Raw genomic sequence first — 18,278 nt, forward strand, 5'->3', positions numbered from 1 at the left:
CCTTCTTTAAGCAGTCTGCTTTCAGCAACATAGAATGCCTCACAGGATTTTGAGAGTATTACATTAGTCCTCAGCTCACACACACAGCAAATGTTCAGTATATGTTAGCTGTTACTATTACAACAGTACAAGGTGAAGACCATACAATTTGGTGAGGGACATAAAGTCAAGGAAATGTGCAGGAGGATACTAATGGAATCTTTACCATTAGTAAGGATTTCTAAGTCTAGATTAAAGATGTTAGAAAGGATGAATTTTGGACATGACAGATCTAGTAAGTGAAAGGAGTTGAAATGAGAAACATTTGCAAACAGAAAGGATTCCTCTGGCTTTCAGATCCTGGACTTTAAAATGTGTTTGATCCAATTATTTTCAGAATGAAAAAAGATCGTCTAATTATTGTTCAGAAGAATAAAAACCTGCTGGGGAGAAGATCCTTTAAGTATACATGGAAGGATCCAGATAAATTTAGCGTTCATAAAACAGAACCCTTTTTCATAAGTCTTTAGGTTTCGCGTACTGTAATATCAGGTCAGTTTCTACTATTTATAATGTGCTACTGTTAAAGTTAGAACTCACATATGCTATTCTTTAATCATCACTGAAAAATTATAAATGGCAATAATGGCATTTAATTCCACCGCCTACTGGGCAAAACTGCTCCACTTAGATTTTTCTAATTTTTTTTTTTTCATTAAAAAAATTAAGTTTTTCCTTATGAAACAAAGTAAGAACCAAGTACGGGCAAAAGGTTAACATTTATGCAAGAAGAGGCAGATCACCAGCGGATCCAGCACACCACAGTCGGTAACTCTGCTAAGGGGCCTCTCATGTCTGATGGGCTCCAGGAGTCCTGAGAAGTTCTGTGTCAGAGCCGCCACAGCACTACTGTTTTAAGCAAGAGTCCATCGTCTGAGGCACAAATGGAAGATCTTGTGGCCACAAGCAATTGTGCTCAATGTGGTGTGACAGGGTGGGAAGGGCTTTGGATGGATCTGGGCTGAAACCTCTGCTCTGCTACCCAAGAGCTGTTGGACCTGGGGAAGATCACTTCTGAGCCCATCAGTAAAATGGAGGTTGTAATAGTGTAACATAAAGTAACTAGCTCAGTGCCTGCCATAAGCGGTCGCCCTTGGTTTATGATCCCTGGCCTCTACGCCAGTCACACAGCGTGTGTGCACATGCTCGCTGCAGGCAGAGAACAGCCCCGCCCACTCAGTGTGTCTGCCCAGCACTGGTGAGATGGCGGTCAGGGTGGGGTCTGGGCAGGGGAAAGCAGGCCTGAGAGTGGGGAAAGGAGATGACAGCCCAGACTGGGGGGCGAGGGAACAGTCTCCACAAGGTGCCAGGAATCATGACAGGTCAGGAGTTGGGGTGACGTGAGGTTAAGGGGAGGGTGAAGACATAGCTGATCTCTAACAAACAAGGAGGGCAGGGGCGGGGCTGGGAGTCTCACACCCCACCTCACCTGGTGAAACTGGGCGAGGCCAAAGCACTGTACTGAGGATTCCTCACGCTCCCAAACCCACCCGCCCTGCTTCACAGGGCTGCCTTACTCTGCCTTCCTAAGGGGTGGGGAGAAGAGGACCCAAAACAGCAGTGTAGCAACAGGTTACACTCAAACTTACATTCCAAAGAGAGCTCCCCCAAGATGTGCTGCATGATCAAAAAATTTCCATCCCAGGATCATTCCTGCTGTATCCATGGCAATAATGGCTTTTAGGGCCTGCAAGCCAGCAAAAAAGAACAGAATTGGTACAACTTTCATTCCTCCAGCACTGACACTTCTAATTTAAGGGCAAGAATTCAGTCAATATAAAAATATCACCACTGTCCCCACAATTCACTTCATAAAAATACTCACATTCCCTGCTGTGAACGTGAACATGGGAAGGAAGATAATGGCCAGTCTCCCTTCTGGGATCTTGGTGCAGACAGCTGCAAGGACCGTCATGATTGCGCCCGACTGCAAATCAACACCTTGGTGAAAACGTGAAACTCTCAACGTGCCACTGCTTAGTGACTACAATATCAAAAGTAGCAATACTTTTTCCAGAAACTTAATAAGCTACAAATTTCTAGGTGAGCACAAAGCTTAAAAACTTTCAGTTACTAATGAACAAAATATCAGTCAAAGGGGCACATAGTAACCACCTGGAAAGGATTTAACTTCAGGCAATAAGATGTCTAACAACTAGCACATGAGTGCTTAATGAACTCCAGGGACAGTGAATGAAGTATGTCAAATGATTTCATTTCATGACTAAAAAAAGAACTTCTCAAACCTCAACAAAGCTACGCCACCCAGAGTGAGTGAAAATAAATTTGCCCCCAAAAACCTACATGTGTGGAATTTAAAGTAATATTTTATCTTAAAAAAAAGTCATGAAGTTTGCATTCTATCTCATAATAAAACTACACATTTCCCTTAACACCTCTGAGCAAATGTTCTGCTCCAAGAAAGCTCGCCGTGTTTATCCCTGGCTCTGCAGGACCCTCCCCTCACAGCATCCTCCCAGGGATACCCATGCATCCACCTGTGTGGGAAGCATTTCCCCAGCAACTTTGTATCGATATTAGAGGATAAAAATCACAATCTCACAACCTTATACTCAACAAGTCAATCATTTCTTGTTATATTTGAATTATAATTGTTGTATAGTTTTTTCTTTTATCATATGTGCTTTTGCAGGTTGGTAGGAAATCTTCATAATTTAAATTTATAATGGCTATGAAATATTTCCTGGATAAATTATGCTAATTTAACTAAACTTTCTTAATGTTGGACATGTTCCTAATTCCTCTAGATGGTAGAATATTTGAGAAATTAGATCACAATCCCCAGTTAACATTATATCTCATGATAATCATTCATTCAAATATTTCATTCAGTCCTACTCTGTACCTGGCACTATCTAGATGTTGGGGATACAGAGAACGAAACTTACAGTCCCTGCTTCATGGAGCCTACACTGTGGCAGGAAGGACATCAATAAGTAAAAACAACAAAATACGATTGGCTATAATGGGGCAGTACAACATGCTATAGCAGCACACGGAAGGGAGAGCTCAGGCTTAATAAGAGACATCAAACTTTGCAGAGAAGGGTGACCAGGTGCTGGCCAGGTAAAATGGGAGAAGATGGGAAGCATATTATTCTAAGCATTAAAACAGCTTGAACCAAGCCTGCAGGTCAGATGGTATCATAAGGTAGAGGAATGCGAAGAAGCTGACCAGGAAGAGAGCAAAGGGAGGCAGTCGCTTTAGCTTAGTTTATCTGTCTTCTACCCAAGTTCTTAGTAGACACAAATCATAGTCACTTATTAAATATAATAAAACTCCCTTGAGGGAATTCTAAAAAATATCTTCCCACTATTCCTCAAAAGTATCAAGGTCATGGAAGACAGGAAGGACTGAGAAACCATCACATACTACAGGATACTAAAAAGACATGACAATTATAATAAATGCAATGTAGCATCCTGGAACAAAGAAAGCATGGAACAACCGGGGAAACCAAATAGAGTCTGCAGTTAATGGTACTGTGCCAATGTTAATTTCCTAGTTTTGATAAGTGAGCCATGATTATGGAAGATGTTAATATTAGGGAAAGCTAATTAGATGCACACCTTCACCCTCACAACCACCATCACAGTCAAAATTGCTTCAAGCTTGAATAAATAATCAATGGATGCTATTCTGGGTAGTGGGGAGAGGACATTTTCCAGTTTTGTCATTTGTCCCAATAATGTCCTTTGTAGCTTTTTCCCCTCCCCTTAGATTATGTATTACATTTAGTTGTCATGTCTCTTTGGTCTCCTAAAAGCTGGAACATTTCCACATTCTTTTTTTAAATTGAGGTATAATTGACATAACATTATATTAGTTTCAGGTGTACAACACAATAATTTGCTATTTATATATTGTGAAATGATTACCACAGTAAATCTACTTAATATCTGTTACCAGTTACAAATTTGTTTTCCTTGTGATGAGAACTTTTAAGATCTACTCTTAGCAACTTTCAGACATGCAATACTGTATTAAGTATAGTTACAAGATAGCAAGATATTGACATACTCCCAAAGTATCTTCTCACAAATTACTTATTAATTTTAAAAGGAAAGGAAAAATGATTTTTCGGTAGAGAAGCTATAAAACACCTTAACCAGCCGATGGACAATAAAGAGCAAATGGACACCACGTGACTCTAGATGTGATACCTGAGAAGACAACATCCCACATGTGGCATTCCAACCCAAAACACACAATCAGAATCTAATCATGAGGTAAGAAACAACTGATGGTCATTCTATAAAATAACTGCCCTGCATTGTTCAGAACTGTTAACGCCATAAAACAAAACAAAACAAAACAAAAGGTTAAAAGCGAAGGCAACAAAAGCAAAATAAACAATTGGGACTTCATCAAACTACGAAGCTTCTACACAGCAAAATGAAACTCTGCCTCAACAAAATAAAAAGGCAACCTATCAAATGGGAGAAAACATTTGCAAATCATACAATCTGATAAGGGATTAATATACAACATATATAAAGAACTCATACAACTCAATGTCAAAAAAATCTGATTAAAAAATGGACAAAGAATCTGAATAGACATTTTTCCAAAGAAGACATACAGATGGTCAACAGGTACATGAAAATGTGCTTAACATCAGGAAAATGCAAATCAAACCCACAATGAGCTGTCGAACACCTCACACCTGGCTATGATCAAAAGACAAGAAATAACAAGTGTTGGAGAGGCTGTGGAGAAAAGGGAACCCTTGTGCACTGTTGATGGGAATGTAAATTGGTACAGCCACTATGGAAAACAGTATGAAGGCTCCTCAAAAATAGAAACAGAACTATCTTATGATCCAGCAATTCTACTTCTAGGTATTTATCCAAACAAAAATATTAACTTATAAAGATATATGCCCCATATCCACTGCAGCATTTACAATAGCCAAGATATGGAAACAACCACAGTATCTATTGATGGATGAATGGATCAAGAAAATGTGGTATATATATACAATAGAATACTATTTAGCCATAAAAAGAAGAAAATCTTGCCATTTGGGACCATACACACACTCATACACACACACGTACATACACTGGGAGTGTCAAAAAAATGTATACACATGACTTGTATTCATCTTTTGTTATCGGTATCTATTGAGTATTACAATTTTAATAGTTTTTTCCTTTCTTAAAATGTGTATAATTTTTTTAGCACCCTCTGTGTATAGATATACACATCCATACACACACAATAGAATATTACTCAGCCATTAAAAAGAATGAAATCTTGCCATTTGCAACAACATGGGTGGACCTTGGGGGCATTATGCTAAGTGAAATAAGTCAGACAGAGAAAGACAAATACTGTATGATCTCACTTATATGTGGAATCTTAAAAAACAAAAAATGTTTAGGGCCGGCCGAGTGGCACGCTGGTTAAGAACTGGCTTGGGACGCCAGAGGGCCCCAGTTTGGATCCCACATATGAGGGCCAGTGACACTGCCCTCTGCAGCTAAGATGCTGAACAACAGCTCAACCTGGAGCTGGGCTGCTGTGAGTCGCCGCCGGCGTAGGCTGCAGTCCTCTGCTGCAGTGGGTTGTCATGGGCTACCGTATGTAGCCAGCAGCCAGCATGAGCGGCCAGCAGCCGCTGTAAGCGGCCGTCCAGAAGCTGGCGACCGATCTGCCTTGCCCGGGAAGAGCGAAATGATGGTGCCAACTTGGGCCAGTGAAGCAACGTCCTCCATAACTAGACTGAAGAACAAAAAAAAAAGGACAGCAGCCTGTTCCCCTTCCCTGGTTCCCCAATAAAAATCTTTAAAAAAAAACAACACGCTCATACTTGTATCTATGAGTTTGTTTCTGTTTCATGTTTTTGTGTGTTTTGTTTTTTAGATTCCCCATGTAAGTGAAATCCTATGGTATTTGTCTTTCTCTGTCCAGCCTTTTTCACTTAGCATAATGTTCTCTGGGTCCTACCATGTTGCCATGAATGGCAAAATTTCATTCCTTTTTATGGCTAATATTCTGTTGTATAAATATATACACCACATCTTCTTTATCCATTCATCTATTGATGAACACCTAGGTTGCTTATCTTGCTGACTACTCTTGATATGTACTCTGTTCCAGTAAGTATATATAAATGACCAATGGTTAAAAGCTATCGCCTGAAATTTACAAGGCTTTACAAATATATAAATTCTAAATTAGATATAGATTAGTTAATAGAATTGCTTCAGTGTTAATTTCCCAGCTTTGATCATTGTGTGGTGATTCTGTATTATAGTTAACATTAGGGTGAAGGGTATACAGGAACTCTTTGCACTAATTTTGCCACTTTTTTATAAGTCTAAAATTATTTCAAAATGAAGTTAAAAACTAAACTACAACTTTTTAAAATTAACAATACTTACTGCACCAAGTGATGGTCCATATCTTCCTGTGGCAACTTTACACACGTAACTGACAAAATTGGAAATAACACCTAAGAAATAAGTCAGATTTCAATAATTTTAGTGAGTTATAAAAATGGTTTCCATTCCTGTTCTCTACCCCACAGAGACTAACAACGTCAACTTTCTACTTGAGTCACTACAAGATGCAAGAAGGCATGAACACTTATTCTGCCTATCACTTCAGATATTTTACAGGGAAAGAAAAGTCTGAGCCACTGCACAACTTGCTGAGTGACGTAGGGTCATTTACCTCTCGGCTATCATTTTCCTCATCTATAACATCATCTATAACAGAAAGAAAAGGGACTAGTTCCCACACTCACCAACTGTCTTGGGATCCTCTGAGCTGCACTTCAAACACTCAATCAGAATCTCAGGGGTGGGACCAGGAAGTCTGTATTTTACACAGCTCGCCCAACAAATGATTGATTCTGCTGCAGATCTAGACCAGATGATCCTTTACATGTCCCTTTGCCTCCAATGTCATCTGAGCTGAGTGTGGCCCATTTTAAAAAACAACTTCCTACAGAGCAGGAATAAATGGCACCTGAGACAGACCCTTTGTACCTACAACAACACAACTAGTGCTTCGGGAAAGAGATACACACTTATCTTACAGGCCAGAAACACTGCTCAGCTTCTAGTTTTGAGGAACTAGATGCACACGAGTATTTAACATCAATTAAGTACCCATTCTGGGCCTTGTGGTAGATGCTTCTATTTAATCCTTTCTACAACCCCTTGTCATGAGAGAGTATCATTATCATCAGAGAGGTAGAGTCGTTTCTGCAACATCACACAGCTGGTAGCAGAAAAAGGATCTGAACTCAGGTCTTCCTCAGTGTTTTTATTACAGAAAAAGCTCAGTGATGGGCCGGCCGAGTGACACATTGGTTAAGAGCTGGCTCAGGATGCCAGAGGGCCCCGGTTCGGATCCCACATATGAGGGCCAGTGACACTGCCCTCCACAGCTAAGATGCTGTACAACAGCTCAACCTGGAGCTGGGCTGCCGTGAGTCGCCGGGGACGGCGTAGGCTGCAACCCCTGCTGCAGTGGGTTGCCACGGGCTACCGTGTGTAGCCAGCAGCCAGCGTGAGCGGCCAGCAGTCGCCATGAGCGGCCGTCCAGAAGCTGGCGACTGATCTGTCTCACCCGGGAAGAGCACAATGATGGTGCCAACTTGGGCCAGTGAAGCAACGTCCTCCACAACTAGACTGAAGAACAAAACGACAGCGCCTCTTGTCTGTTCCCCTTCCCCCAATTCCCCAGCACTGTTCTCATCCCCCAATTCCCCAATTAAAAAAAAAAAATCTTAAAAACAAAACAAAACAAAAAACCTCAGTGCTTTTTTCACTACAGAATAGTGCCAGGTATACTATGTAAATGAAGGGGTTTTAGGAATTAATTTTTATACCTTATGGTTTTAATTAAGCACATTTTGCAAAGACAGAGAAGTAAAAATTTTTTTTTTTTAAATTAGTGCTTTCCTTTCTTTTTTTTTTTAAGATTTTTATTGGGGAATTAGAACAGCGCTGGGGAATTGGAAGAAGGGGAACAGACAAGTTGCTGTCGTTTGGTTCTTCAGTCTAGTTGTGGAGGACGTTGCTTCAATGCCCCAAGTTGGCACCATCATTGTGCTCTTCCCGGGCGAGGCAGATCAGTTGCCGGCTTCTGGACGGCTGCTCACGGAGGCTGCTGGCTACACATGGTAGCTGCTGGCTACACACAGTAGCCCATGGCAATCTACTGCAGCAGGGGCTACAGCCCATGCTGTCGCCCACCACTCAGGCGACTCACGGCAGCCCAGCTCCAGGTTGAGCTGTTGTTCAGCATCTTAGCTGTAGGGGGCAGTGTCACTGGCCCTCTTATGTGGGATCCGAACCGGGGTCCTCTGGCTTCCCAAGCCAGCTCTTAACCAATGCGCCACTCGGCCGGCCCAGAGGTAAGTAAAATTTAAATGACAAATTGTCAACTTAGCAGCATCTAGGAGCCTGGAATCCTGCACTACCACTTCCTAGTTGAAATAAGGAAATGACGCTATTTCCAGGACTACAACTGGAGTGGTTCCATGCTACCATATATGCTTGCGAGAATAAACTCATTTTTGACATTATTATTATTGGGTAGCTCTGATCTAAAGCTTTCTGGAAATTGAAGATACTTAGGTTACTTAACAAAGATTCAGGTGACTGAGACAGCCAGAAAATCTGGTAATCACTTATCTACGTAAAATAATGCATCTGAGGCTAAAGAAACCAAGGCCTAGTGAGATAAAAATGACATGCTTAAGTTCTACACTAAACCTTAATTCCTATCTACCTAATTTAAAACTAAATAATAGTTTAATAATTCATGTCAGAGGAAATCCACAAAATGAGAAGCAGAGAAGACAACACCCCCACCAGTCTGTGGTAGTCTTCTCTAAATACAGGCTGAGAAACAAATACAGTAAAACCTTGGATTGCGAGTAACATGGTTTGCAAGTGTTGCGCAAGATGAGCAAACATTTCTAATACATTTTAACGTGGTAAACGAGTGATGTCCTGCAATACGAGTAGTTTGTTTCCGGAACAAATTATGCTCGCAAACCAAGGTATTACTGTATGTACTGAGCACTGACTGTATGTAGAATATGGATAGAATCACTCCCTTTGTCCCTTCTCTAGATAGGTGAGAGTGCTTATCCTCTGAAAGGCCCCCAAGATTAAGTAGAGCTCATTACCTGCAGATAAGTACACTGCCATGAACTGCTCCTGACCCAGTATGTTCACTATGCTGGAGGAGAAGCTCCACAAAACATACATATTTGCCGCCATGTGAAACAAGGAGAAATGACTGAACGTTGACAGCAACATTGGAGAACACAGGACCTCTGCAAGAGAAAGAAAACCAGTCTGGTAGTCAGGAAACACACAGCCAGTAAAAATTCTCTATTTTAGATTTTGTTCATTATTTTTATGAAACAAGTCAAACATGGGAAACAAAAACAGAGGCAGTTAAAAGCCTAAATAAGTTAGCTTAAGATAGCATTTTTTGAAGTGGTAAAAAGCTATTTTAAATCTCCTTTCTACTTAGTAGAAAGCAACCAATAAAAATTCTCAGTTCAATGAAAGCAACTTGTCCTTATGGCAAAAGTTAGTTAGAAAATCATTTCAATTATAGATATGAAATTGTATATGACAGTCTCCTCAAAGAGTAAACTTGTTGTGATCACGAATCTTAAGTCATTGAAAAATGTTTAGATACCTACTATGTGCAAGGCACACTGTAGGTGCCTGGGACACAGCAGTAAGAGAGCTGAGGTCCCAGTTCTCAAAGAGCTGATGGCCTATACTCCAATTTGGCTAATAATTGTTGACAAGAACTCATCCTTTTTATAGCATTTCAATTTAACATAAAGCACATTTCTTTCATATTATCTCTACTTCAAGATAAAAACACACAAGTTAGACTTACTTGAGGCTGGATTGGATGTGAAGTATCTGATCATTGTCCGTTGTAGAGAAGGTACTCTCCATAAACAGAACACAAAAACATTTGCAGCTATGATACCTACAAAATAAATATGTATAATTTAGGGAGGTTAAAAATAAGAGCAAAGAAAGTCTGATCAAAAGTCCACCTGAAAAAGATTTTTTACCACAATTATGTAAGAGTATAATATGCGTATACTTGGGGAGAAAAGGTAAGCTAAGCAAAGTAAGTGAAATCAGTATTTGTAATTATCAAAACTGTCACGGGTTGGTGAAATCAGAGAACTCTTGGAAAACTGCAAATGCTCTAGGAGCTAACTTCCTTCACTCAGATCCATATTTTATTTCTTTACAACAGTCTACTCTTCTCAATAAATAATCAGATCTATGATTATTGTTTGAAAATGGCCCAGCCGAAGTACAAGTAACGTACAGAATTAGGTCCTTTGGCCAAGAGTAGAAAAGCTATATGACATCACTTCTTTTTCTACAAGGAACAGTATGCTTCTTAAAGTTATAGATAGTTTATGAAACATCTATGGATTATCTGTAGATGAAGATACATATGTCTGAGAAAAATACTCATTAAATAAGAATTCAGGAATAATGTGGAAGAATTTTGCAACCGCTTTTGCAAATATGATTACATGTGGGAGTTGGGTGACTTTCATTTTTCTGCAAGAACTGATACTACTAAAACTATCACTCAACTGAATATGATTATTTAATGATAGAATGAACTATTTAGTCCCAAAATTGTTATTCTTGAAAACTACAAACTTTAAAAAATACATTAATTTTATGTATCACAACTCCTTGCACGTAGTTGCATGTAGATTCACTCATCTTTGCATGTAGATTCACTCATCTACATGAATTAATTAAAGGAATTTAAACACTTATTCATTCCTTCAGTCTTTTTAGGCAACAGGCAACTAGCCCTTTCAACATTTTCAATGACAAAAAGGACTGATTCCAACCATTCTGGAAAGAGGATGTATTTTAGAAGATATTCACTGTACAGCTCCTGCCAACTGCTACATCTTGGAGGTACCTTTGGCTTCCATATGTGCTCACTCCATAGGCTCTCAGCTATACCCTGGCATTCCCAGTCTCTCCAGTTATAGCTTTCCTAATTGAGAGTTACGTAGGAAAGGAAGCTATTACTTTCAAATATTCTAGGACATTTTTCCCATTTAATATCTGAAATCTGGATGCACCTTACAATTGGTGGTGTGTCATAGATGAACTGGAAGCATTTTTCCTTTCCCCAAAGCACATTAAATGGTATTTAGCTGACTTGATTCCATTAATTTTATCAGATTCTTACTAGTGGGAACTGTGACAGCTGTTCTACCATCTTTGGTAAATAACTAAAACTCTTCCAAGATGCTGAGAGGGGCAGTAGAGAGGATGAGGAAGAGGGGCCTATGCAAGGCCACTCTGAGCACTGTATATACCTCCTACTAAGGAGCCTGGGGCCTGGGCAGGGGAGACGGGCAGAGAAAGAGCAGAGCCTCCTCAGATGGAGGGACAGACCTCAGGGGGGTTATCCTAAAGGAAGGGAGAAGTGGTTAGTGCTGCTTGGGGTTTAGTTTCTTTGGGGACAGTTAAACATCTTTACTACCCAGAGAACTCTCTTAGGTGTAGGTTCTTGTCCATAGTGATTGATTGATATCTCAGGGTAAAGACCCGAGAATAGTTTGATTCGGGTTTCCATGATCAGAAAGATAATGAGTCAGGGCTTTGCAGTTTGCTCCAACTGTGGCTCGATGCAAAGAGAGCAAGACAGGACCCCTGAACTTGCCTGCCAGGATAAAAAATGGCAACAGCTATACTGCCTACTCTGCCAGTTCCACAGGCTACTTCCTGAAACTGGTGACATACACACACTTCTGGAAACCACAAGCACCACTGCACTGTAGAGAAGTGAACGGCATCTGGCTGCAGAGACGACAACTAGGAAAAAAGATGGGAAAAAGGGAAAAATAACCCAAGATATAAAGGTCAACAGTAGCCAAAGAGTCAACATTGCCAAGTTTTCAACTCGAATGCAAGAAATCTTTCTGGTAATTATGACAGAATATTGGCACTGGAACACACTCGAGCCAAAAGCCCTCACTTCATAGACCAGTGGTCTATGATTAGGTGTCCCATCAGTAAACAACAGAAAAACATACCCAAATATGTATTCAAACTGCTATAATTCATTATAAACACACTAACAAATTTAAAAGAAATGAGAAAAGTAAAAGGTATTTTCTTCTTTACATATCCCATTTTGAAGGCCAATTATAGATGAGAAACTGAGGCTCTCAGATGTATATGTTTTTAAAGAGCCAAAGTCAGCAGCCAAGCCAGAATTCCTGAGCTAGGGCTCTTTCTACTAGACTCAGCAAAGAGGATTTCTTTTGACCTTGGTCACTCTAGGACATCAGACACCAAACAAGGGCTCCTTATCTGGGAAATAGCATAGGCTGGTCCCAGAAGCAGGTGGGCAGGAGAGGGTGTGTGGTCACCTCAGGCCTGCGGAGGCAGCACTGCACGGTGTCTAAAGGTGTGGGTGAAGGAATCCAGCAGAACCGACTCTATCCTGCTTACACTGTATCTTGGGCAAGAGGCCTAACCTCTGAGCCTCAGTTTCCTCTTCTGTAAAATGGGGACAATAAAATCTACCTTACAGAGCTGACTGATGATTAAATGGAAAAGCACAATTAAATGCAGTGGTGACATAGTGACAAAAGAACAAATGAAAAATAAGGTAGAAAGAGAATGGCCTTTTCAGGTCTGGATCCTAGGTATGCCACTTAGTAGCTTTGTGACCTGTAGCATTTCACCCCTTCACTTCAGTTTCCTCAACTATAAAATGAGGATAATACCCCTACACCGTGTGAACATTGCAGTGAGGCTTAGCCAAGATAGTACATGAATCTAGTATGCAGATGCTCAAAGAAAAATGGTTTCTTTCCCCCTCCTTCTCCTTTGAGAGGTAGAACTACTAAAGGTCTCTGTACCTCCATTTAGGAGTGTTACTTGCCTCCTCCTGACTCAGTAAGTTCTTGGACAAGCTTGGTGTTATTGACTCGGGAAAGCTGCTGCCGCTGCCTCAGTGCCTACTTTACTGAACGTGATGCACTGGATTACATCAGTGAGAACAATGAAGTAAGAACCTCCAAAAAAAATCTCTTTCATAAGCACAAGTGAAAAAATTGGTAAAAATTGTCAGAATCAACTTTTTCAGAACTCTGGATACTAGCCAAAGGCTTGAAGCAACCTAGCATTTATTTAAGAAAAATGGCTGAATCCTAACTAAAAACAGTGAGTTTGGGGCATTTGAACTTGACTTAGTCTCACCCCTCGCTTTCCACCTATAAGTTAGCCATGAAAACAATCCACACTCCCAGTGCAGACTGGCAACCACTAGAAGTAACAGAATTGAAGCTGGAACTCTTTCAATGCCTCATTCCCAAAGAACTGTTATCATCTGACCTATATGATAATAGTTCCCTGGAAGATCCCACCCACTTGCAAGGCAACTGTCTATATGTGACCTGAATTGGGAGTGCAAGTGCAAAACCCCTTTTCCCAGAGGGCATTTGTCAAATACAATTACAGGCAAGTGTTTTAAGTTTGTGGCTGCCTAACGTGGTGGATGATAGTGGGGGCAAATAAGAGACTAAACAAAAATCTTAGAAGGAATAGCTGAGTAATGTGATGTTCACAGGGGTTTACAAAACATCCTTACAAAACCATATATTTCCAGGATTTTGAAGGCCAAAGCATAACAAGACAAAATAGGCTTTCAGACAATATTTGTTATGAGAGATAAAAAAAGGACATTATATAATGATAAAAGGGTCAAGAGCATATAATATCTTCTTTATATCCATCTAGAAGATATAACAATTACAAACATATACGAGTATGCTCCTAACAATAGAATCCCAAAATATATGAAGCAAAAATTGACAGAGCTGAACGGAGAAATAAACAGTTCAACAATAACAGTTGGAGATTTCAATACCTCATTTTCAATAATAGATAGAATTAGATGATCAGCAAAAAAACAGAAGACTTGAACAACACTATAAACCAACTAGACCTAACAGACATCTATAAAACATTCAAGAGAGTACACATTCTTCTCAAGTGTACATGGAACATTATCCACGACAGACCATATGTTCAGCCATAAAACAATTTTCAAAAAATTTTAGAACACTGAAATTATACAAAGTAGGTTCTCTGATCACAATGGAATGAAATTACAAATCAATAAGACATTCGGAAAATTCACAAGTATGTGGAAATTATCACACTCCTAAATAACCAATGGGTCAAAGAAAATCACAAAAGAAATTCAGTACTTAAATGAATGAAAACAAAAACATACCTGTTATAAACTGAATTGTGTCCCCGTAAGATTCATATGTTGAAACCCTAACCCCTAAGGTGATGGTACGTGGGGACGGGGCCTTTGGGAAGTAATTAGAGTTAGGTGAGGTCATGAGGTAGGGCCTTCACGATGGGATTAGTGTCCTTGTACTCGAGATACCAGAACTTGCTCTTGCTCTCTTCTCCCGCCATATGAAGACACACCAAAAAGGTGGCAGTCTACAAGCCAAAGAGAGTTCTCAGCAGAAACTGATCCTGGATCTTAGACTTCGGGCTTCCAGAATTGTGAGAAAATAAATTTCTGTTGTTTAAGCCACCTGCCCATGCTGACAATGCTAAAACATAAAATACAGCAAAAGCTGTGCTGTGAATGCCTACATTAAAAAGAGTACAGATCTCAAATCAATAATCTAAACTTTTACTTTAAGAAACTAGAAAAGGAAGAGCAGGCTAAACCCAAAGCAATCAGAATGCAGGAGATAATAAAGACAAGTTTGGATAAATGAAGTAGAGAATAGAAAAACAATAGAGAAAAATCAATGAGACTAAAAGTTGGTTCTTTCAAACGATCAACAAAATTGACAAACCTTTAGCTAGACTGACAAAAAAATCTCAAATCACCAAATTCAGGAATAAAAGAGGGATGTTACTACTGACCTTACAGAAATAGAAAGGATTATAGGAGACTACTATGAACAATTGCATACCTGAATAAATAAGAATAACAGATGAAACTGACAAATTCCTAGAAAGGCACAAACTACTGAAACTGATTCAAGAAGAAACAGAACATCTGAATAGGCCTGTAAGAAGTAAAGAGACTGAATTAATAGTCAAAAAACTATCCACACAAAAAACCCAGGGCATTACTGATACTTACTTCCCTAGGGCTGCTGTAATAAATTACTACAAACTTGGTAACTTCAAACAACAGAAATGTATTTATTCTCTTACAGTTCTGGAGGCTAGTCTGAAACTGAGTTGGGCCATGCCTCCTTCTGAAGGCTCTAGGGAACACTCTTCCTCACTTCCGGTGCCTCTTGGAAATTTTGGGCATTGCTTGGCTTGTAGTATCACTCCAATCTCTGCCTCCATCTCTTCACAAGTAAGCCAGTCAAAAAAGACCAGCACTGGGCTGGCCAAGTGATGTGTTGGTTAGGAGTTTGGCCTGCGACGCCAGCTCTGAGCAGCAGGGTTCCAGTTCAGATCCCACATGAGGGCCAGTTACGCTGCCCTTTACAGCTAAGATGGTGAACAACAGCTCGGCCTGCAGTGGAACTGGCCAGCAGCAGGTGTGAGCTTTCGTGAGCTGCCGTTAGCCGCTGTGAGGGCCGTCCAATGGCCGGCAAGCAATTGCCTCTCCCGGAAGAGGGCAATGATAATACCATCATAGGCCAGTGAAGTGATGTCCTCCACAACTAGACTGAAAAAGGACAGCAACTTGTCTGTTCCCCTCCCCCAATTCTCCAATAAAAAATCTTTAAAAAAAAAGAAAAAGTCAAGCACTGTATGAGTCTACTTACATGAGGTATCTAAAGTAGTCAATTAATAAAAACAAAGTGGCATGCTGGTTACCAAGGGCTGAGAAGAGGGGGAAAAGGGAAATTGTTATGTAATGAGTATAGAGTTTCAGTTTTTCAAAATAAAGAGTTCTGAAAATGTTTCATAACAATGTGAACATATTTAATACTGCTGAACTGAACACTTAAAAATAGTTAAGATGGTACATTTTATGTGTTTTTTAACCACAATTTTTAAAAACGTTTAAAAATACCATATGACCCAACAATCCACTCCTAGCAATATTAGCAAGAGAAATGAAAAACTATGTCCACATTAAAATGTACACATGAAAGTCCACAGCATTATCATAAGACAAAAAAAGTGGAAATATCTCAAATGTCCATCAACAGATGAATGGAGAAACAAAATGTGACATATCCATATAATGGAATACTGTTTGCCATAAAAAGAGGTACTGGGGCGGCGAGTTAGCTCAGCTGGTTGGATTTCAGTGCTCATACCACCAAGGTTGCCGGTTTGATCCCCGCATGGGCCACTGAGTTGCACCCTGCGCAATTAGATTGAAACAACTACTTGACTTGGAGCTGATGGGTCCTGGAAAAACACTGTGCTGTTCCCCAATAAAATTTTTTTAAAAAGAACTGAAGTACTGACACATGCCACCATAAGGGTGAAACTTAAGAAATCAGTAACTTAGCCCATAACTTGAATCACCTCGTACTTTACTGTTCAGCTATTTCTCTGTTTCTCCCCCTCACTACTTGATTTAATGACCCTGCTTTGTTCCCTTTCTCAAGGCTACACTACACATCCTTTGCTAATCCAGTTAATCAGCCGAGCACTAACTGAAAAAAGTGATTCCTTAGTCCTTAGGCATCCAGGCAATGGAATCCATTTTGCAACTCCCTTGCAGTTTTTTCTGGTGACACATAAAGCCCCAGCGACAGTGGCCAAGTCAGGAGATAATACTATCTTAAAACTAAACAGACCCTGGGAAGTGATGTCAGCCCTCGGACCTCCCTGAATGACTCCCCCTTTCCTGGTTTTGCTTCTTAGTGCCTATAAAACCTTCTGACCGTTATAGGAACAAGGAGATGGTCTCTGGACAGGAGTCCGCCATCCTCCCGGAATGCCGGCATTCTGAATAACCCCGCTTTTCTTTCCACCAAACTTGTCTCTCAATTACTGACTTCTTCAAGCGGCAGGCAGCCGGACCTTCACATGGTTAACACCACTACATGGGTGAATTTAAAACATTACACTAAGTGAAAGAAACAGACACAAAGACCACAGAAGATGTGACTCCATGTATATGAAATGTCCAGAACAGGCAAATCCATAAAGAAAGAAAACAGACTAGTGGTCACCTAGGGCTGAGGGGAGGAGGTGAATGAGGAGTTACTGCTAATGCATGTGGGGTTTCTTTTGGAAATAATGAAAATGTTCTGGGACTAGTTGATGATGATAGTTGTACAACCTTGTGAGTACAGTAAAAACCACTGAATTGTAAACTTTTAGATGGTGAATTTTAAAAGTGAATTACATCTTGATTACAAAAAAAAACAAACCCTGATTTGGGAAGCAATGCTTGGTTCAGCGACCTCAGTCTGTTTTCCTCCTCAGCCCAAGGAAGGTGGTACAACTTCTTTTTCTCTCTTCCTAAAAAAGGACTCATTATCCCACTTGGGAGTCCAGTAGCTAAGTACAGCATTCCCTCTGTTTCTGAGGTGGGTCAATCCACCCTTGAAGGAAGCGAGGCCTGGCCGGTCCTGGTACTTACAAGTACACACATCCACAGCAGCCAAAGAACAGGCTCAAGCAGCCCCTGTCTCAGGTGCTGGGAACCAGGGCTACACGCAGGGACCAACGCGTCAGCCTCACACAGCATCACAAAACTAGTTAAGGATTGGTCCTCCAGTTTCCTGGGATCAAAGGAAATCCAGACAGACTAACCATCTTCCATCTTCCTACTGGAATGTAGATAGTTCATAACGAATATGGGCAGATGGAAAAAATGAGGCAAATTCACAATAAGGGGTAAAAACCTTTATAATAATTACTAACCACAAAAAGGAGTTATTATATTTCCTCATCATTCCTGCAGATGGGACTATCTAACCTCTCCACGGGCAGCTCTTAGAAATCAAAAAGTTGATTTTTTAAAAAATGACATTTAAACTCTATACATTGTTAGAGGATTTTAAATTGGTATACAACTTCTTGATAACTAAACAATACACAAAATTTTAAATGTACACACTTTTTTTTTTTTAAGATTTTTATTGGGGAATTGGGGGATGGGAACAGCGCTGGGAAATTGGGGGAAGGGGAACAGACAAGTTGCTGTCCTTTTGTTCTTCAGTCTAGTTGTGGAGGACGTTGCTTCACTGGCCC

At 40.3% G+C, this 18,278-nt stretch overlaps 1 protein-coding gene across 1 annotated transcript in view; it reads right to left on the reverse strand.

Annotated features, from left to right (window-relative positions):
• The window catches only part of PARL (presenilin associated rhomboid like), a 45,918-nt gene that overhangs the window by 1,882 nt on the left and 25,758 nt on the right, over positions 1–18,278 (reverse strand). Inside the window, exons 5-9 of the mRNA XM_019623691.1 lie at positions 9,949–10,044; positions 9,215–9,364; positions 6,450–6,520; positions 1,865–1,966; positions 1,629–1,726 (exon numbers count right to left, since the gene is read on the reverse strand). Coding sequence (XP_019479236.1) covers positions 1,629–1,726; positions 1,865–1,966; positions 6,450–6,520; positions 9,215–9,364; positions 9,949–10,044 — 517 coding nt within the window. The remainder of the gene's footprint in view (positions 1–1,628; positions 1,727–1,864; positions 1,967–6,449; positions 6,521–9,214; positions 9,365–9,948; positions 10,045–18,278) is intronic.

Source organism: Hipposideros armiger, unplaced genomic scaffold (assembly GCF_001890085.2).
Source record: "Hipposideros armiger isolate ML-2016 unplaced genomic scaffold, ASM189008v1 scaffold_14, whole genome shotgun sequence".
Lineage (NCBI taxonomy): Eukaryota > Metazoa > Chordata > Mammalia > Chiroptera > Hipposideridae > Hipposideros > Hipposideros armiger.